Source organism: Salmo salar, chromosome ssa06 (genome assembly GCF_905237065.1).
Source record: "Salmo salar chromosome ssa06, Ssal_v3.1, whole genome shotgun sequence".
Taxonomy (NCBI): Eukaryota; Metazoa; Chordata; class Actinopteri; order Salmoniformes; family Salmonidae; genus Salmo; species Salmo salar.
In genome coordinates this window covers 4,216,376-4,238,402 of record NC_059447.1, presented here as the reverse complement: position 1 = coordinate 4,238,402, position 22,027 = coordinate 4,216,376, and the positions used below count along the sequence as shown (strand labels likewise).

The 22,027-nt window shown below is 47.8% G+C and overlaps 1 protein-coding gene and 1 non-coding gene across 8 annotated transcripts; both read right to left on the bottom strand.

The window, feature by feature from the left end:
* Positions 1-1,053: 1,053 nt before the first annotated feature.
* On the bottom strand, positions 1,054-20,971 carry LOC106606187 (putative oxidoreductase GLYR1). Of its 7 annotated transcripts, none has more exons than XM_045719574.1 (16): positions 20,867-20,971; positions 20,244-20,280; positions 20,035-20,114; positions 19,676-19,823; positions 17,973-18,083; positions 16,308-16,403; positions 9,110-9,163; positions 6,622-6,672; positions 5,354-5,427; positions 4,598-4,718; positions 4,263-4,373; positions 3,905-4,006; positions 3,547-3,709; positions 3,224-3,403; positions 2,145-2,269; positions 1,054-1,135 (listed from the first exon to the last, which is right to left on the bottom strand). In XM_045719574.1, exons 1-16 carry the CDS (start codon positions 20,902-20,904, stop codon positions 1,061-1,063), a joined length of 1,566 nt encoding a protein of 521 aa, XP_045575530.1. In that variant the 5' UTR covers positions 20,905-20,971; the 3' UTR covers positions 1,054-1,060. The 7 variants fall into 7 exon arrangements, with proteins under 7 accessions (XP_045575530.1, XP_045575531.1, XP_045575532.1 ...); XM_045719575.1 differs by having other exon boundaries at positions 4,619-4,718; XM_045719576.1 differs by lacking the exon at positions 9,110-9,163.
* LOC123743610 (small nucleolar RNA SNORD35) lies at positions 5,136-5,217 on the bottom strand. Its single transcript, XR_006770466.1, has one exon. It is a non-coding gene; the product is annotated as a small nucleolar RNA SNORD35 (small nucleolar RNA).
* Positions 20,972-22,027: the final 1,056 nt, after the last annotated feature.

The following is a 22,027-nucleotide window of genomic DNA, read 5'->3' as shown; positions in this document are numbered from 1 at the left end:
CTGGTCAAAAGTATTGTACTATATAGGAAATAGGATGCCATTTGGGAAGTACACCAATATCTCTGGTGCCAGGCAAAAATAATTAATAAAATGGGAATAAAAATGTATAAAAGATGATTGTGGTCCAGAGGAGAGGAGGACAGGTCGGGGGGGGGGAGAACGAGGACAGGTCGGGGGGGGGAACGAGGACAGGTCGGGGGGGAACGAGGACAGGTCGGGGGGGAACGAGGACAGGTCGGGGGGGAACGAGGACAGGTCGGGGGGAACGAGGACAGGTCGGGGGGGAAAGAGGACAGGTCGGGGGGGGAAAGAGGACAGGTCGGGGGGGAAAGAGGACAGGTCGGGGGGGAAAGAGGACAGGTCGGGGGGGGGAAAGAGGACAGGTCGGGGGGGAAAGAGGACAGGTCGGGGGGGAAAGAGGACAGGTCGGGGGGGAAAGAGGACAGGTCGGGGGGAAAGAGGACAGGTCGGGGGGGAAAGAGGACAGGTCGGGGGGGGAAAGAGGACAGGTCGGGGGGGAAAGAGGACAGGTCGGGGGGAAAGAGGACAGGTCGGGGGGGAAAGAGGACAGGTCGGGGGGGAAAGAGGACAGGTCGGGGGGGGAAAGAGGACAGGTCGGGGGGGAACGAGGACAGGTCGGGGGGGAAAGAGGACAGGTCGGGGGGGGAAAGAGGACAGGTCGGGGGGGAACGAGGACAGGTCGGGGGGGAACGAGGACAGGTCGGGGGGGAACGAGGACAGGTCGGGGGGGAAGAGGACAGGTCGGGGGGGGGAAGAGGACAGGTCGGGGGGAACGAGGACAGGTCGGGGGGGAAAGAGGACAGGTCGGGGGGGAAAGAGGACAGGTCGGGGGGGAAAGAGGACAGGTCGGGGGGGAAAGAGGACAGGTCGGGGGGGAACGAGGACAGGTCGGGGGGGGAACGAGGACAGGTCGGGGGGGAACGAGGACAGGTCCGGGGGGGGAACGAGGACAGGTCGGGGGGGGAGAGGACAGGTCGGGGGGGGAGAGGACAGGTCGGGGGGGGAAGAGGACAGGTCGGGGAGAGGCTCTTCAGGAGGTTTAGTGAATGTAGGCTCTGTAGACAGCCGACATGTCGTTGTCTGACTGGTCCAGTGCTTTAGCCCTCTTGTAGACCTACAGATGACACAGACAGAAAGACATGGTTAGTATGTATCAAAAAGTAACGTTGTGATAAAGTGAGACTAAACATACAACTTTATTGTTCACGGAAACAGAATTTGGTCCAAAGAAAAGGAGAGGTGTTCCAAAAGAAACAATCTCACTGGGTTAGAAAACATGAGATGCTCTTGTAGCATGTCTGATTCTTCTCTGGTAACTATGAGGTTTCAATCAGCGTCTGTATGTTCCCACCGCGACAGGTTAGGAACCCGTGTTCCCACCGCGACAGGATAGGAACCCGTGTTCCCACCGCGACAGGATAGGAACCCGTGTTCCCACCGCGACAGGATAGGAACCCGTGTTCCCACAGCGACAGGATAGGAACCCGTGTTCCCACAGCGACAGGATAGGAACCCGTGTTCCCACAGCGACAGGATAGGAACCCGTGTTCCCACAGCGACAGGATAGGAACCCGTGTTCCCACAGCGACAGGATAGGAACCCGTGTTCCCACAGCGACAGGATAGGAACCCGTGTTCCCACCGCGACAGGTTATTATATATCAGTTAGTAATGTTGACATATGTACACATTTACATTTTAGTCATTTAGCAGACGCTCTTATCCAGAGCGGCTTACAGTAGTGAATGCATACATTTAATTTTTTTAATTTATTTTTTGTACTGGCCCACCATGCTGGCGTTGCACACACCATGCTGGCGTTGCACACACCATGCTGGCGTTGCACACACCATGCTGGCGTTGCACACACCATGCTGGCGTTGCACACACCATGCTGGCGTTGCACACACCATGCTGGCGTTGCACACACCATGCTCTACCAACTGAGCCACAGGGCCTTATGTAGAATACTTATATCCCATTGTATATACTGTAGGTGCGGGGCTAACAATATGGGTAAAATGTCTATGGGTATGTGGACATTTATTCCATTTGAAATGGCTAAGATCTACCCCCAATGTCATTGGCGGCCATTTTGTGTGTGTCAATCCAACAACGTCTTACCTCATTGGCTGCTGCAGCCATAGGGGTCGGGTGATTGGCTGTGTCGCCCATGGAGATGGCTAGCCTCAAATCCTTCTGAATGTGTTTCAAATAGTAGTCTGGTTTGAAGTTTCCCTGTAGGATATCTGGAAAGATCGGGGGGAAAGACCTCATTACCAGTGGAGAGATGTAATGAAACAAAAGTACCATTTTGAATAGTTAAAATCATAGACGAGGAAGGTATTACAACATGAACATGTAACAATCAGGGGAACTTCTGTAACCATCAATACTGGGACATCTTTTACTAAACCAGTCATGCTTTCAAGGATAACACTGGCCCCAAACAGGACACGTTTTAAAAAATGTATTTCACCTTTATTTAACTAGGCAAGTCAGTTAAGAACAAATTCTTATTTTCAATGACGGCCTACCCTGACCAAACCCTCCCCTAACCCGGACAACGCTGGGCCAAATTGTGCACCACCCTATGGGACTACTTGATCACGGCCGGTTGTGATACAGTCCAGGATTGAACCAGGGTCTGTAGTGATGCCTCTAGCACGTTGCTTGTGCAAGTGTTGAATTCACTATGCTCCGAGTTTTCAATTTGCCCCTGGTCTAAAGCAGTGCACTATATAGGGAATAGGGCCCTGGTCTAAAGCAGTGCACTATATAGGGAATAGGGCCCTGGTCTAAAGCAGTGCACTATATAGGGAATAGGGCCCTGGTCAAAAGCAGTGCACTATATAGGGAATAGGGTGCCATTTGGAAGACAGTATTTTCTGCTGACTGACTCAGCAGTGCTTCTGTTTCTGACTCAGCAGTGCTTCTGTTTCTGACTCAGCAGTGCTTCTGTTTCTGACTCAGCAGTGCTTCTGTTTCTGACTCAGCAGTGCTTCTGTTTCTGACTCAGCAGTGCTTCTGTTTCTGACTCAGCAGTGCTTCTGTTTCTGACTCAGCAGTGCTTCTGTTTCTGACTCAGCAGTGCTTCTGTTTCTGACTCAGCAGTGCTTCTGTTTCTGACTCAGCAGTGCTTCTGTTTCTGACTCAGCAGTGCTTCTGTTTCTGACTCAGCAGTGCTTCCGTTTCTGACTCACTCTGGCATTTTTGGTCCACGAAGGTGCTGGCCATCTGACCCTGAGACAGGATGTCCAGGAAGGTATGCTGTGATTGGCCTGTGGCCTGGGCTAGGGTCAGCCCCTCGGCGATGGTTGCCATGAAGCTTCCCTGTACCATGTTGAGGATCAGCATCATCCTCGCTGCGTTACCCACCTCACCTGATAACACACACACACACACACACACACACACACACACACACACACACACACACACACACGCGTTAGCCTGCTTCACCTGATAACACACAGGAAATTGGATAGTCCTGGGATAAGACACTGGTAAAACTCAGACCATCTACCTAGGAAGAATGAGGTCTTGCCCATGGCCTGGAAACAGGAGCTGCAGTCTTCGTAGACCGTCCTGTCTCCGGCCGCTAGGATGACCAGCATGCCTTCGTTAGATACCTGCTGGCTCCCAGCCACAGGAGCCTCCAGGAAGCGCCCGCCCCGCGACGATATCACCTAATGACAGACAGAGACAGGAGCCAATCAGACAGTGGTGTGGCAGTAGAGGAGCCAATGAGAGAGCATAGGATAAGATGATTGATGTAACGACAGTACCCAATGGGAGAGTGATGACCTAGCGACAGTGGGAGAAGCATACACCTGGAATCACAAGCTGTGTGTGTGTGTGTGTGTGTGTGTGTGTGTGTATACCTGTGAGAGCTCTGTGATGGTCTCTGGGTCCACGGTAGACATCTCTACGTAACATTTCCCTGGCCTGATGCCCTGGAGCACTCCACTGGGACCCAGCACCAACTGGCAGAGAGAGAGAACGACAGAAAGAGAGGGAGGGGTACTAAGAGTCATATGTAGTGAGATAAATGAGTCACTGCAGTCAGAACTAAAAAGGCATTACAATACTTATCACACCAAGCTTACTAACTGCAGCAACATGGCAGCCAGTCTGTTTGTGCTAACATTTCACTCTTTTTCATCTGCCTGTAAATCTGGCCTGACTACACACATACAAACATCGTCTGTTGAGATGTGTCCCCGTTTCCTTAGTACTTACATCCCTGGCAGCCTTGGGGTCTGAGACGCAGGAGAAGGTGATGTCACACAGGGAGACCACCTCTGCTGGCGTCCGCCCTAACCTGGCCCCCTCCTGGATGAACAGGTCACACTGCAGCGGGAAGACAACAGGAAAAAGACAGGAAGTGAGCTCACAGGAAGCGATGTCACAACAGGACGTAGGTCAAAATCAGCACCAAACCCAAACGTAGCTACATTACATTATAAATAAATGATTTATTGCATAGAATAAAATACTGTACCAAATAACTGTGGTTTTAATAATAATAGTTATGATGGAATCACAGGAGTAAATTCTGTATCATATTTTCTCACATGTTGGTTGTCTTGCGGTACCTTTTCTACTGTGCGATTCCACACTGTGACGACGTGACCCATCTTTAACAGGTTGGACACTATTCCGCTACCCATGAGCCCCAGCCCTAGGAACCCTATCCTGTAAAGGAAAGATACAAGTTTACATTTTTATTCCTTTTCCTGATGGACAAAAAGAAACTGGGGCCAGTATTCAGAGTCATAGAGTAGGAGTGCTGGTCTAGGATCAGGTCCCCCCTGTCTATGTAATCTAAAAGGACCAGTATTCAGTCATAGAGCTGGTCTAGGATCAGGTCCCCCCTGTCCATGTAATCTAAAAGGACCAGTATTCAGTCATAGAGCTGGTCTAGGATCAGGTCCCCCTGTCCATGTAATGTAAAAGGACCAGTATTCAGTCATAGAGCTGGTCTAGGATCAGGTCCCCCTGTCCATGTAATGTAAAAGGGAAATCTGAGCCCTTATCAGCAGTGTGTAAATACAGACCCTGGTCTACTATATAGGTGCAGCCAGTGACCAACACGTCGCTCCATCATCAAGTTACACTGCATCAGAGTTGCCTACAGGCAGTTTCATCAAAGCCACAACGGCTTGGAAGACCATCGTGAGAAACATCACTTGCAGGAGAGCTTATTTTATTCCATGACCTGTTATTACACGTAGAGTGAACTATAGGAGAGACATGGTGATAATACAGTTACATACATACTGTAATAATATATATATATATAATAAATATATAATTACAGTATCTCCTACCGTTTGTCTGTGGGAGTAATACTGCCGTTGATGGCGGTGCTGTCTGCAGCTTGGATAGACGGTGACCTTGTGTCCTGTACAGACCAAAAAAACACCATCATCATTTTAACACGTGCATCGAGAGTTCCCGACCACAGAGGAGTACAAACATACTGTATCTACTGGGGCTTATTTGTTTTTGGAATATTTGATCGAGTACTTGCTGTTAGTATGAAAATAAATGCCATTCAGTAATGTGTGTCATGTAGGAAGCACCTTGGGGCTCTGTGGTACAAATAGAGTCTTCCTCAGAGTTAAGACTGAAACCAATAACATGCGCCTCCAGCTGTCCCCCTGCATAACATACGCCTCCAGCTGTCCCCCTGCATAACATACGCCTCCAGCTGTCCCCCTGCATAACATACGCCTCCAGCTGTCCCCCTGCATAACATACGCCTCCAGCTGTCCCCCTGCATAACATACGCCTCCAGCTGTCCCCCTGCATAACATACGCCTCCAGCTGTCCCCCTGCATAACATACGCCTCCAGCTGTCCCCCTGCATAACATACGCCTCCAGCTGTCCCCCTGCATAACATACGCCTCCAGCTGTCCCCCTGCATAACATACGCCTCCAGCTGTCCCCCTGCATAACATACGCCTCCAGCTGTCCCCCTGCATAACATACGCCTCCAGCTGTCCCCCTGCATAACATACGCCTCCAGCTGTCCCCCTGCATAACATACGCCTCCAGCTGTCCCCCTGCATAACATACGCCTCCAGCTGTCCCCCTGCATAACATACGCCTCCAGCTGTCCCCCTGCATAACATACGCCTCCAGCTGTCCCCCTGCATAACATACGCCTCCAGCTGTCCCCCTGCATAACATACGCCTCCAGCTGTCCCCCTACATAACATACGCCTCCAGCTGTCCCCCTACATAACATACGCCTCCAGCTGTCCCCCTACATAACATACGCCTCCAGCTGTCCCCCTACATAACATACGCCTCCAGCGGCCGCTTATTGGTTTCAAGTCACTGCTTCATAAGGCGAGCCAAAGTAGACTCAGACAGCAAATAGAGAAAGGTACTGAGGGTGAGTGAGTGAAGAGGTCAAGCATTAAGACTATCACAAATGGCACGCTATTCCCTATATAGTGAACTACTTTTGACCAGAATGACCAGAGGTTAAAGCAGTGCCTCAATTCGGTCAGAATGTGAGGTGGAAAAGTCGTGCCAAACACAGGGCCCTAGTTACAGGGAGCCGTTTGAGACAGACTGCTTGCTCACCTCCTCAACGATCTTCAGGCGTTTACTGATAGGCTCCATGGACGAGGCAGGCTGAGGAGGGAGAGAAAAGGTTAAAGGACATTAGTTTACACAGACAGTGCTGCTAACATCCTCCAAAAACCATCACACTGGATGCATCCCAAAACAGCACTGTATTCCCTTTATAGTGCACTACTGGTGACCAGGGCCCAGATAGGGCTTTGGCCAAAAGTAGCCATTTGGGATTCACTCACTGAACAGAGACACGGCTAAGCTAATGCTAGCTAGGGTTTGTAGCATGCTGCTAGACTTGCTTTGGTAACACTGACGAGGACTGTGTGATTGCACAAATTCAGTGTCGAGTTGATTCATCCAATTCTAGGAGGAAGTAGAAAACGAGAGGGGGATTTATATTAAAAATATATATTTTTAAATTGTTTTATCCACATACAGAGTCACTAACTTTCCACTGAAGCTGTGTTATGGAGTTTGTGTATATTCACTCTGAATCTCCCTCAGACAATATACATAGTGTGTGTGTGACTAGAGCAGCGGTGTCAAACTCACTTTGCCAAGGGGCCGCATTCAATCTTCCACGAGTTCCGGAGGGCCACAATGAAAATGTATTAATTATCCTCTGTCAAAATGTGCCAAAATAATCCTCTATCCATCGTTTTTTGGGGAATTTGATGCTTCCTGACAGTCTAGCTTTTATTTAAAATGATTATTAGCAACAAGGACACAGTCAATAAACTGTATTAATGTAGGTCCATTATCACGTTTCTATTTGGTTTTATTCATTGGAAAGTATATTCAGTTTGTTCCGTATGTTTGACACCCTGGACTGGACTTTGGCGGTTTGTGCTGTACAATTAGATAACTGTCTGTAACATGCAGGTAATACCAGTTACAACTGTACTGCTGGAGTTATCAGACTGACCACGTGGTGCTACAGTTTAACAGTTACACCTTCAGGGCTGTGGCTTGCCATGTGTCCAAGGCAAGGAATTATGGAACTCAGAGTGCATAGTGTTGCCTGAGGAGGGGGAGATTCAGAGTGCATAGTGTTGCCTGAAAAAGTAGTGAACTATATAGGGAATAGGGTTTTGGACTTTTGGTAAAAAGTAGTGCACTATACAGGGAATAGGATGCCATCTGGGATGCAGGAAGGATTCAGAGGGAAATTCATGCAAAAGCAGCAGGATAGGGAGAAGGGAGGGGGAAGGGAGAAGGGAGGGGGGGAGGTGGGAGGGGAAGGGAGAAGGGAGGGGGGAAGGGAGGTGGGAGGGGAAGGGAGAAAGGGAGGTGGGAGGGGAAGGGAGAAGGGAGGGGGGAAGGGAGGTGGGAGGGGAAGGGAGAAGGGAGGGGGGAAGGGAGGTGGGAGGGGAAGGGAGAAGGGAGGGAAGGGAGGTGGGAGGGGAAGGGAGAAGGGAGGGGGAAGGGAGGTGGGAGGGGAAGGGAGAAGGGAGGGAGGTGGGAGGGGAAGGGAGAAGGGAGGGGGAAGGGAGGTGGGAGGGGAAGGGAGAAGGGAGGGAAGGGAGGTGGGAGGGGAAGGGAGAAGGGAGGGGGGAAGGGAGGTGGGAGGGGAAGGGAGAAGGGAGGGGGAAGGGAGGTGGGAGGGGAAGGGAGAAGGGAGGGGGGAAGGGAGGTAGGAGGGGAAGGGAGGTGGGAGGGGAAGGGAGAAGGGAGGGGGGAAGGGAGGTGGGAGGGGAAGGGAGAAGGGAGGGGGGAAGGGAGGTGGGAGGGGAAGGGAGAAGGGAGGTGGGAGGGGAAGGGAGAAGGGAGGGAAGGGAGGTGGGAGGGGAAGGGAGCTCTACAAACAATAGATTTCACATGCTTCCAGATGAAATAAACCATCTAATTGATCTTTCATTAAAAACTGTGCCCCATAGAAGTACCAGTGAAATGTAAAAGGAAATCGCCACAGTAGAGTGCAGATAAACATTTACATTGAATTAACTACCTAATAAAGCATCACACTGAACTACACCACACAGAAAAAGGTAGGGGAAGAAAGGGTTAATTAATGATCAATGGAGAAAACAGTTACAAGCAAAAAAAGGTCTCCAAACTCTCTGCTTCCTGATTCTATACCCTTCTCCTGAAGTGTGCACTTGCACCCTCCCCATCGTGGATTTAAAAAGCATCGGCTGGACGAAGTCATGTTTCCACCATTCTGAAATCCATGATGGGGAGAGTAAGAGTCTTCAAGAGAAGGATAGACAATTGGAACACAGACTTTATTCCTATGAAGCTCATACACACTGCTATGTTATTCTCCCACCTAACAGAGTAGGGTGAAGTTGCCCATAGACGCTGATCTTGGGTCAGTTTAGAATGGGGGAGGGGAAGCTGCTTCTAGATCTGTAGCTAGGGGGAACCTCACCCCCTGAGCCCTTAAACCCCAACAGTGTGCAGTCACAGTGCAACAGCTGCAAAACCAACCAGGCCCCCCCCCCCAAACCAAGCAAAAATGTTGAACAAACGTTCAGCAAACTTTCCCTCTTACCTTCTCAGTCTGGCTGAGCAGAAAGTGGTGGAAATGGGGATCATCCTGTACTGGCTACAATGGAAGAGAGTTCAACTGTTGAAATGAGAATCATCCTGTACTGGCTACAATGGAAGAGAGTTCAACTGTTGAAATGAGAATCATCCTGTACTGGCTACAATGGAAGAGAGTTCAACTGTTGAAATGAGAATCATCCTGTACTGGCTACAATGGAAGAGAGTTCAACTGTTGAAATGAGAATCATCCTGTACTGGCTACAATGGAAGAGAATTCAGTATTCTCTAAACTGGTAGTACCACGACCAGTATTCTCTACCCTCCCACCACTACCAGTATTCTCTACCCTCCCACCACTACCAGTATTCTCTACCCTCCCACCACTACCAGTATTCTCTACCCTCCCACCACTACCAGTATTCTCTACCCTCCCACCACTACCAGTATTCTCTACCCTCCCACCACTACCAGTATTCTCTACCCTCCCACCACTACCAGTATTCTCTACCCTCCCACCACTACCAGTATTCTCTACCCTCCCACCACTACCAGTATTCTCTACCCTCCCACCACTACCAGTATTCTCTACCCTCCCACCACTACCAGTATTCTCTACCCTCCCACCACTACCAGTATTCTCTACCCTCCCACCACTACCAGTATTCTCTACCCTCCCACCACTACCAGTATTCTCTACCCTCCCACCACTACCAGTATTCTCTACCCTCCCACCACTACCAGTATTCTCTACCCTCCCACCACTACCAGTATTCTCTACCCTCCCACCACTACCAGTATTCTCTACCCTCCCACCACTACCAGTATTCTCTACCCTCCCACCACTACCAGTATTCTCTACCCTCCCACCACTACCAGTATTCTCTACCCTCCCACCACTACCAGTATTCTCTACCCTCCCACCACTACCAGTATTCTCTACCCTCCCACCACTACCAGTATTCTCTAACCTCCCACCACTACCAGTATTCTCTAACCTCCCACCACTACCAGTATTCTCTACCCTCCCACCACTACCAGTATTCTCTACCCTCCCACCACTACCAGTATTCTCTACCCTCCCACCACTACCAGTATTCTCTACCCTCCCACCACTACCAGTATTCTCTACCCTCCCACCACTACCAGTATTCTCTACCCTCCCACCACTACCAGTATTCTCTACCCTCCCACCACTACCAGTATTCTCTAACCTCCCACCACTACCAGTATTCTCTAACCTCCCACCACTACCAGTATTCTCTACCCTCCCACCACTACCAGTATTCTCTACCCTCCCACCACTACCAGTATTCTCTACCCACCCACCACTACCAGTATTCTCTACCCTCCCACCACTACCAGTATTCTCTACCCTCCCACCACTACCAGTATTCTCTACCCTCCCACCACTACCAGTATTCTCTACCCTCCCACCACTACCAGTATTCTCTAACCTCCCACCACTACCAGTATTCTCTAACCTCCCACCACTACCAGTATTCTCTACCCTCCCACTACTACCAGTATTCTCTACCCTCCCACCACTACCAGTATTCTCTACCCTCCCACCACTACCAGTATTCTCTACCCTCCCACCACTACCAGTATTCTCTACCCTCCCACCACTACCAGTATTCTCTACCCTCCCACCACTACCAGTATTCTCTACCCTCCCACCACTACCAGTATTCTCTACCCTCCCACCACTACCAGTATTCTCTACCCTCCCACCACTACCAGTATTCTCTACCCTCCCACTACTCTCTGACAACATGCAACAATTTCAAAGAATTTACTGAGTTACAGTGTTAAGGAAATCAGTCAATTTAAATAAATGAATTCCACATGACTGGGAATACAGATATACAGCTGCTGGTCACAGACACCTTTTAAAAAAAGTAGGGGCATGGATCAGAAAACCATTCAGTATCTGGTGTGACCAACATTTTCCTGAAACATGAGGTGATGGTGGTGGATGAATGGGGCCGTGCATTATCATGCTGAAACATGAGGTGATGGTGGTGGATGAATGGGGCCGTGCATTATCATGCTGAAACATGAGGTGATGGTGGTGGATGAATGGGGCCGTGCATTATCATGCTGAAACATGAGGTGATGGCAGCGGATGAATGGCAGGACAACGTCACGGTATGCCTGTGCATTCAAATTGCCATCGATAAAATGGTGTCTGTTGTCCATAGCTTATGCCTGCCCATCCCACCATGGGGCACAATGCACAACGCTGACATCAGCAAACCACACAGCCACACACGTGGTCTGCAGTTGTGAGGCGAGTTGGACGTACTGCCAAATTCTCTATGGTAGAGAAATGAACATTCAATTATCTGGCAACCGCTCTGGTGGACATTCCTGTAGTCAGCATGCCAATTGCACGCTCCCTCAAAATTGGAGACATTTGTGGCATTGTGTTGTGTGACGAAACTGCACATTCTAGAGTGGCCTTTTATCGTTCCCAGCACAAGGTGCACCTGTGTAATGATCATGCTGTGTAATCAGCTTCTTGATACATACACACAAAAGTATGTGGACACCCCTTCAAATGAGTGGAGTCGGCTATTTCAGTCACACCCGTTGCTGACAGGTGTATAAAATCAAGCACACAGCCATGCAATCTCCATAGGAAAACATTGGCAGTAGAATGGCCTTACTGAAGAGCTCAGTGACTTTCAACGTGGCACCATCATAGGATGCTACCTTTCCAACAAGCCAGTTTGTCAAATTCCTGCCCTGGTCAACTGTAAATGCTGTTATTGTGAAGTGGAAACATCTAGGAGCAACAAAGGCTCAGCCACGAACTGGTAGGCCACACAAGCTCACAGAAGGGGACTGCCGAGCGCTGAGAAATAAGCCTTTTGTGCGTATGGAACATTTCTGGGATCTTTTATTTCAGCTCATGAAACCAACACTTTACATGTTGCCTTTATATTTTTGCTCCATGTAGCAGCAGCAGCAGTAGTAACAGCAGTAGAAGTAGTAGTAGCAGCGGTAGTAGTAGCAGTAGAAGTAGCAGCAGTAGTAGTAGTAGCAGCATTAGTAGAAGTAGTAGCAGCAGCAGTAGTAGTAGTAGCAGCAGCAGCAGCAGTAGTAGCAGCAGCAGTAGTAGTAGCAGCAGTAGCAGCAGCAGTAGTGGTGAAGTGGCAGCGGTAGCAGCGGTGGTGGTAGTAGCAGTGGCAGCAGCAGCGGCAGCGGTGGAAGAAGTGAAGAAGTAGCAGCAGCAGTGGGGTGGCAGCAGCGGTGGTGAAGTAGCAGCAGCGGCAGCGGTAGCAGTGGTAATGGCAGCGGCAGCGGTGAAGTAGCAGCGGTGGTAGAAGTAGTAGTGGTGCAGTGGCAGCAGCAGCGGCAGCAGTGGCAGCAGCGGTGGTAGCAGCAGTGAAGTGGTAGCAGCGGTAGAGTGAAGTAGCAGCGGTAGTGGTAGTGTAGTAACAGCGGCAGTGGTGGCAGCAGCGGTAGTAGTAGTAGCAGCAGCGGTGAAGTAGCAGCAGCGGCGGTAAAAGCAGTAGTAGTGGCAGCAGCGGTAGCAGAAGTAGCAGCAGTGGTAGTGGTAGCAGTGGTAGTGGTAATGGCAGCAGTGGTAGCGGTAGCGGTGAAGCGGTGGTAAAGTGGTGGTAGCAGCAGTAGCAGTGAAGTAGCAGTGGTAGTAGTAGCAGCGGTAGTGGTAGTAGTAGCGGTGAGTGGTAGCAGAGTAGTAGCAGTAGAAGTGGCAGCAGCAGTAGCAGCAGTGGTAGCAGTGAGTGGTGGCAGCGGTAAGAGCAGTAGTAGCAGTAGTAGTGGCAGCAGGTAGCAGCAGTAGTAGCAGTAGTAGTAGCAGCAGTGGTGGTAGCAGTGAAGTAGCAGCGGTGGTAGAGTAGAAGTAGCAGCAGTAGTAGTAGCAGTAGAAGTAGTAGCAGCAGTAGTAGAAGTAGTAGCAGAAGTAGCAGTAGTAGTAGTAGTAGTAACAGCAGTAGTAGTAGTAGCAGCAGCAGTAGAAGTAGCAGCAGCAGTAAAAGCAGTAGTAGTAGCAGTAAAAGCAGTAGTAGTAGCAGTAAAAGCAGTAGTAGCAGTAGTAGTAGTAGTAGCAGCAGCAGTAGTAGAAGTAGCAGCAGTAGTAGCAGCAGTAGCAGTAGTAGAAGTAGCAGCAGTAGTAGTAGTAGTAGTAGTAGAAGTAGCAGTAGAACTAGCAGTAGTAGCAGAAGTAGCAGCAGTAGAAGTAGTAGCAGAAGTAGCAGCAGTAGTAGTAGTAGTAGCAGTAGTAGTAGTAGCAGCAGTAGAAGTAGCGGCAGCAGCAGTAAAAGCAGTAGTAGCAGTAGTAGTAGCAGCAGCAGTAAAAGCAGTAGTAGCAGTAGTAGTAGCAGCAGCAGTAGTAGAAGTAGCAGCAGCAGTAGTAGAAGTAGCAGTAGTAGTAGTAGCAGCAGTAGAAGTAGTAGCAGTAGTAGTAACAGCAGCAGTAGTAGTAGCAGCAGTAAAAGCAGTAGTAGTAGCAGTAAAAACAGTAAAAGCAGTAGTAGCAGTATTAGTAGTAGTAGCAGCAGCAGTAGTAGAAGTAGCAGCAGTAGAAGTAGTAGTAGAAGTAGCAGCAGTAGTAGTAGTAGCAGTAGTAGAAGTAGCAGCAGTAGTAGTAGAAGAAGTAGCAGCAGTAGAAGTAGTAGCAGAAGTAGCAGCAGTAGTAGTAGTAGCAGTAGTAGTAGTAGCAGCAGTAGTAGTAGCAGCAGCTAAAAGCAGTAGTAGCAGCAGTAGAAGTAGCAGCAGTAGTAGTAGAAGTAGCAGTAGTAGTAGTAGCAGTAGTAGTAGTAGTAGTAGCAGTAGTAGTAGTAGTCAGTAGTAGTAGTAGCAGTAGTAGTGGCAGCGGTAAGTAGTAGCAGAAGTAGCAGCAGTAGTAGTAGTAACAGCAGCAGTAAAAGCAGTAGTAGTAGCAGCAGCAGTAGTAGAAGTAGCAGCAGTAGTAGTAGTAGTAGTAGTAGCAGCAGTAGAAGTAGCAGCAGCAGCAGTAAAAGCAGTAGTAGCAGCAGCAGCAGTAAAAGCAGTAGTAGTAGCAGCAGCAGTAAAAGCAGTAGTAGTAGCAGCAGCGGTAAAAGCAGTAGTAGCAGTAGTAGAAGTAGAAGTAGCAGCAGTAAAAGCAGTAGTAGTAGTAGTAGCAGCAGAAGCAGTAGCAGCAGTAGTAAAAGCAGTAGTAGCAGCAGTAAAAGCAGTAGCAATAAAAGCAGTAGTAGCAGCAGCAGAAGTAGCAGCAGTAAAAGCAGCAGCAGCAGCAGCAGTAGCAGCAGCAGTAGCAGCAGTAAAAGCAGTAGTAGCAGCAGCAGAAGTAGCAGCAGTAAAAGTAGTAGTAGTAGTAGCAGTAGCAGCAGCAGCAGTAGAAGCAGCAGCAGTATTTGCTAAACTAGTAGTAGTATTCTCTCAAGAGACTCCCTGGCCTGATTGAGGTTGCATCATATTCCCTAGGCAATATAGTGCACTTCTTTTAACACGAGTCCTATGGGCCCTTAGTAATACACTATACAGGAAATAGGCTGGCATTTGGGACATCCATAGAGGTATTGTTCCAGAAATACCTTCTACACAGGTCTACTCTGCACAGATGATCAGATATTGTTGGATGCCTGGTAACATGTTTTAACATGTCAGGGACCAGATTAAACTGAGACTCAGCGATGTGACTGCCATGAGCAGCAGGATGAACCACAGATCTTGTAGACGAGCATGATGCAAGATGTTTCACTTGCGGAAAATATCAGAGAAGTTTAGCGTCAGGATTCATACTCAGTCATTGCTGAAGTCCATCTGATATCGCTGTTAACTTTGTCACTGACTCCCATCTTTAATATGGTGTAAGAATCTATTATAATCATATACTGAATTTGTGTTTCTGGAATGCGCAAATGTTGCTGTATAGCAAAAGCTACAAAATATGATTTGTGTCCATTTTCATTAAAATGCCTGATATTTTTTTAGGCAGATATGTTAACTTAAAATCATAAAAAGCAAGTATTTATCTCCAATATGAAACTCTAGCTTTTCTTCTGACATGTTGGAATGACTGGGATTACACCTCATCACATTGTTTCCTTTGACTAATCATGATGAAGAGGACTCCCACCCAGCATTGTTTCCTTCTGACTAATCATGATGAAGAGGACTCCCACCCAGCATTGTTTCCTTCTGACTAATCATGATGAAGAGGACTCCCACCCAGCATTGTTTCCTTCTGACTAATCATGATGAAGAGGACTCCCCCTCAGCATTGTTTCCTTCTGACTAATCATGATGAAGAGGACTCCCACCCAGCATTGTTTCCTTTGACTAATCATGATGAAGAGGACTCCCACCCAGCATTGTTTCCTTTGACTAATCATGATGAAGAGGACTCCCACCCAGCATTGTTTCCTTTGACTAATCATGATGAAGAGGACTCCCACCCAGCATTGTTTCCTTCTGACTAATCATGATGAAGAGGACTCCCACCCAGCATTGTTTCCTTTGACTAATCATGATGAAGAGGACTCCCACCCAGCATTGTTTCCTTCTGACTAATCATGATGAAGAGGACTCCCACCCAGCATTGTTTCCTTTGACTAATCATGATGAAGAGGACTCCCCCTCAGCATTGTTTCCTTTGACTAATCATGATGAAGAGGACTCCCACCCAGCATTGTTTCCTTTGACTAATCATGATGAAGAGGACTCCCACCCAGCATTGTTTCCTTTGACTAATCATGATGAAGAGGACTCCCACCCAGCATTGTTTCCTTCTGACTAATCATGATGAAGAGGACTCCCACTCAGCCATGAGCATCTCTACCACAGTGGTCACCAACCCTGGTCCTGGATGAGTAACCAGAGGATACAGGCTTTTGTTCCAGCCCAGCACTAAAACTTGATTAGAAAGGTCCCATTTGTATGTGCTTTAGCAAATCCTGGCAAACGTCAAGTCAAACAACTTTACAGCGGGGTTCCCCAACACAGACTAAGTCTAGTCCTGGACTAAAAATATTTCCTCTGAGTTAGGATTAGGATAAAGCACAGACAAATCTCAGATAACCAAGCTAATCAGATCTTAGTGCTGGGCTGGGACAAAACCCTGCATCCTCTACCTCTCCAGGTCCAGTGGTCAGTCACTACCCACTGCGTTCTGGAGCGTGCAGAGGTAAAGGGAGCTGAAGAGAAGGGGTAAGTTAAGGCAGGCGGGCTGTGTGAAGGGTTCCACCTACACTGCTCTCCCATTTGAATCCTGAGACAGGTCCAGTAGTTCCCAGGCCCCCTAGTCGCTCAACACTGGACGGCTCTGGGTCAGAGTCAGTTAGGTCCTTCAGGGAGAGAGACACACATTACCCTGGAAGTCACATTACCCTGGAAGTTAAAGACAGACACTACACGCCTAATACTGGGGAGTGGGGTTGATCAGATAAACTCTACTCCCTGGTAGTTCATCTATGGAAGCAACAATAGATCTGGTCGTCAGGGAGACATTACCCTGGTGGTTCACTCAGTCACACTGTAGACTACATTACCTATACATCTACAGGGGTGTGACGTTGACTACAGTCACTTTGTTGAGACTAGATAAACTATAATAACTGTCCTATACATCTCATGTGGAGTGTCAGTCAGGTCTGTCAGGGAGAGAGACATTACCCTTGGAGTCACTTTAAAGACTAGATACACTATGATAATGTGGAGTGGGGTTGACTACAGTAACTTATAGATGTAGAGGTGCTTTCCCAGACTCAGGGTTTAGTCTAGTGCTGGACTACAAAACAAGCTCAATAGAGAATCTACATTGAAAATGATTTTTTTTTATTTATTATTAAGCTTCACCTGTGTCCGGGAAACAGTCCCCTAGTGTGTAGTGAGACGTCACCCAGGGCTTCCAGGGAGACACACATTACCCTGTGGGTTCAGTCACTACGGTAGATAGACTTCACCTATTGGGGTGTGGGGTTGACTAGATAGTCACTTTGTAGACTAGACAGTCTATACATCTACCAGGGAGTGAGATGTCAGTCACTTTGTAGACTAGACAGTCTATACATCTACCAGGGAGTGAGATGCCAGTCACTTTGTAGACTAGATAGTCTATACATCTACCAGGGAGTGAGATGCCAGTCACTTTGTAGACTAGACAGTCTATACATCTACCAGGGAGTGAGATGCCAGTCACTTTGTAGACTAGATAGTCTATACATCTACCAGGGAGTGAGATGCCAGTATTGAGATAGACAGTTATACATCTACCAGGGAGTGAGATGCCAGTCACTTTGTAGACTAGATAGTCTATACATCTACCAGGGAGTGAGATGCCAGTCACTTTGTAGACTAGACAGTCTATACATCTACCAGGGAGTGAGATGCCAGTCACTTTGTAGACTAGACAGTCTATACATCTACCAGGGAGTGAGATGCCAGTCACTTTGTAGACTAGACAGTCTATACATCTACCAGGGAGTGAGATGTGAGCTAGAGCCTTCAGGGAGAGAGAGGCTGTGGGTTCACAGTTACCCTGTAGAACCTACTAGGGCTGATCAGAGAGCCTATATCTAGTGAGATGTATGTATTTACCTGGCTGTGGGTTCACAGTCACCCTGTAGAACCTACTAGGGCTGATCAGAGAGTCTATATCTAGTGAGATGTATTTATTTACCTGGCTGTGGGTTCACAGTTACCCTGTAGAATCTACTAGGGATGTATATCAGTGAGATCTTCAGTGGTCTCTGTGTGAGTTCAAGCCAATCAGTGGGACTGAGGATGCTGAAAAGGGAGTGGGACCAACACCTAGCTGTAACCTGATGCCACAGCAGGTGTTGGACAACTGGCCCTTTTTAAATGATATCAGCTTCTGTAAGTCTGAGTGTCCACCACACTAGTCCACTACTAACCTTCTCAGAGGGGTCTTTCAGGGCACTGAGGTCTTCATCATCTTCCTCTAGGATCTTCAGAGGTTTAGTTGGTGTCTTCTTTCCTTTAGAGTCTCCTTTCCCCTCAGAGCTCTGTGGGAATAACAGAGCCATACATTAACCCCTTCCCCTCAGAGCTCTGTGGGAATAACAGAGCCATACATTAACCCCTTTCCCCTCAGAGCTCTGTGGGAATAACAGAGCCATACATTAACCCTTTCCCCTCAGAGCTCTGTGGGAATAACAGAGCCATACATTAACCCCTTTCCCCTCAGAGCTCTGTGGGAATAACAGAGCCATACATTAACCCCTTTCACCCCAAACCCAGTTGTAACTAACCTGGTTCAGTTTATCAAACAGCTAATTATTAGAATCAGGTGTGCTAGATTAGGATTTGAGTGTAAACCTACAGGAGGGTAGTACTCCAGGAACAGGGTTAGAGTGAAAACCTACAGGAGGGTAGTACTCCAGGAACAGGGTTAGAGTGAAAACCTACAGGAGGGTAGCTCTCCAGGAACAGGGTTGGAAAGCCCTGGTCTAACCTATGAATGTATAGACAAGGCACGTGGGTATCCCTACTTCTCCACTTCAGTATTACAGTGACATAGTCCAACTGTTGTTGAACTCATTTAGATGAACAGTTAAGAGTGTTGACCTGAGGTCAATTTTTTGATGGTTGGACAAATCCCATCTGTCTGGTGGCAATGTGACAGACATCACATCGCTTGCTTAGCCATACCACTTGCTCCCGCTTACACCGAGACTAGAACCCATACCACTTCCTCCCGCTTACACCGAGACTAGAACCCATACCACTTCCTCCCGCTTAGACCGAGACTAGAACCCATACCACTTCCTCCAGCTTACACCGAGACTAGAACCCATACCACTTCCTCCAGCTTACACCGAGACTAGAACCCATACCACTTCCTCCAGCTTACACCGAGACTAGAACCCATTCCACTTCCTCCAGCTTACACCGAGACTAGAACCCATACCACTTCCTCCAGCTTACACCGAGACTAGAACCCATACCACTTCCTCCAGCTTACACCGAGACTAGAACCCATACCACTTCCCCCAGCTTAGACCGAGACTAGAACCCATACCACTTCCTCCAGCTTAGACCGAGACTAGAACCCATACCACTTCCTCCAGCTTACACCGAGACTAGAACCCATACCACTTCCTCCCGCTTACACTGAGACTAGAACCCTGGACATCTGCCTCGCAAACTCACATAACCGCCCTCCTGAAACGGTCTTTCCAGCGGCGTCACAGAAAAGCTAGCAATTCAGCAACGCAAGTGGAGACATTTCACGCTGAGGAGGGAGGTTACGGAAAGCGGCAGGTAGCCTAGCGGTTAAGAGCGTTGGGCCAGTAACTAATAGGTCACTGGTGCGAATCACAGAGCCGACTAGGTGAAAAAAAACTGTCAATGTGCCCTTGAGCAAGGCACTTAACCCTAGTTGCTCTGGGTAAGAGCGTCTGCTAAATGACTAAAGTGTGTCTGGGTTATCCAGGTGATATCACCTGTTGACTACAACATTATACCCTCCTCACCTGTTCTCTACCTGTGGCATTTGGACTAACAGTCATGTTCACTAGGTATGAAACGGAAGAAAACGGTCTAGAAATGACTTTTCCGGCTACTTTCTGCTTGTCTGGGGGTACAACTACCTCACCTGTTCTTTACCCCCCTGTTTCTCTTTCTTCTTCAGGAAGTCTTCCACCGCATCCACAGCCTGTTGAAAACGTTTGCCCTTATTGATCTTGATCATCTCCTCTTTGTGGGGGTGGTATGGCTTCAGCTGCTCCACCTTTATCCAGGCACTGCGCGTGCGTGCGCGCACACACACACACACACACACACACACACACACACACACACACACACACACACACACACACACACACACACACACACACACACACACACACACACACACACACACACACACTTGGATAAGTGATGGAAGCAAGCTAGATATGGATATTAGTGATAAGTGATAGCTACTGTAGTAAGTTTTGTTTGTTTACTTACTGGTCTTCAGTTCCAAAGAATTTGACAAAATGACATTTCTTCCCTCTTGGCTTTTTCAGGTCCTTTGGAGGACTGACGACCTGGAAAGACAAAGAAAGTTAATCACAATATCACTTACGCGTTGTTAGTCAGTTTAGCATACAATACAATTCTTAGTCACAACGACCATGGTGTTCAGATTTCGCTAGCTTGAATTCGTCAGATCTTACCTTGCCTGGCCACGGAGGATAGCGCCCGAGCTTTCCCCTAAAACAAGAACATTGCCATTTGATTGATGATTAAACGTTGCATTATCGAGATAACGTTTAGATGTTCAGAATATAAATTCCACTACCCCTTGTATTCGCCGTCGCAGTAAACATTGGCTTCGAACAAGATGTCCCGGGTGGCACAGTCACCAGATTATTATCTAGTCAGCTAGCTAAACTGGCTAATTTAAGAATGTTGTTTCTCAAACATCACAGTACACACTTTTCAGATGTCATCAGTAAACATGTAGAGATAGCTAAACTAACCAGGGTATAGATATAGTTAGTATATAGATTGAGCAATATTTACATGCAGATGCGTCCGGTATCACTTCTCTGGGTGCGGCAAGGCTAAGTAGTTTACTAGCTAGCTAATGGCTATGCTGACTCGAGCTAAACAGGCAGTAACGTATTTGTTTTGAGTTCGATCGACAACTACCATTAGTAAACGGATATTTCGTCACATCTATCTGATCAAATGTAACGAAAATGCACGAATTGAGTTGATCCGACACGGATTCAATGTAAACAATGAAATTCGAATGGAATAAGACGATTCAAGTAAGTTAAAATGCATATCTCACCAAACTAGGTCCCCGATTCTCAGATGCACCGTCGCCATCTTAGAACTTTACTGAAACGTCGCACTGAACACCGTGAAAGAACACACCCACCAGAAAACACATGCGTCACCCCAAACCACAGAGTTTCTAATCCAGAGGTGCAGCATCGCGAGACTTCCGGGGACGCTAACGAAAAAGAACAAACGTACCAGGTCGGGGTTTGGGGTATAAGAAGTCAATGAGAGAAGTGAAAAATTCGTCCTTAGTTGTTAATGTTCTCAAAATCTAAAGGCACAACCTAGATTGGAGCCAATGCCTTAAGTAGCTGAACATGCTATTACTCCAACCACGTGAAAGTGACAAACTGACACGTTTTCATTTTTCTGAAAAACTACTTTATATCGAAGGAGTTCCTTTGACTGCATGCACATGCGCAGTTTGGCGCAAGACGAACGTTAGTCCCGATGATGTGTTTCTACGCAGAGCTTTGCTTGCCAACGTTGTCATGACATCGCCTAAATGCGTGATCTGGGATTTCAGTTTAAGCCAATCTTCATACTGTCTGTCCAAATCCCGTAGTTACCACATACACAAAGTCAAAATTGGCTACATCATTTTTATTTTTTAGTTCAGCTTTATTTAACCAGGTAGGCCAGTTGAGAACAAGTTCTCATTTACAACTGCGACCTGGCCAAGATAAAGCAAAGCAGTGCGACAAAAACAACACAGAGTCACACATGGAATAAACAAACGTACAGTCAATAATACAGTAGAAAAATCTATGTACAGTGTATGCAAATGTAGAAGAGTAGGGGGGTAAGGCAATAAATAGGCCATAGAGGCGAAATAATTACAATTTAGCATTAACACTGGAGTGATAGATGTGCAGATGATGATGTGCAAATAGAGATACTGGGGTGAAAAAGAGCAAGAGGATAAATAATATGGGGATGAGGTAGTTGGGTGTGCTGTTTACAGATTGGCTGTGTACAGGTAGAGTGATTGGTAAGCTGCTCTGACAGCTGATGCTTAGAGTTAGAGAGGGAGATATAAGACTCCAGCTTCAGAGATTTTTGCAATTCGTTCCAGTCATTAGCAGCAGAGAACTGGAAGGAAAAGTGGCCAAAGGAGGTGTTGGCTTTGGGGGTGACCAGTGAAATATACCTGCTGGAGCGCGTGCTA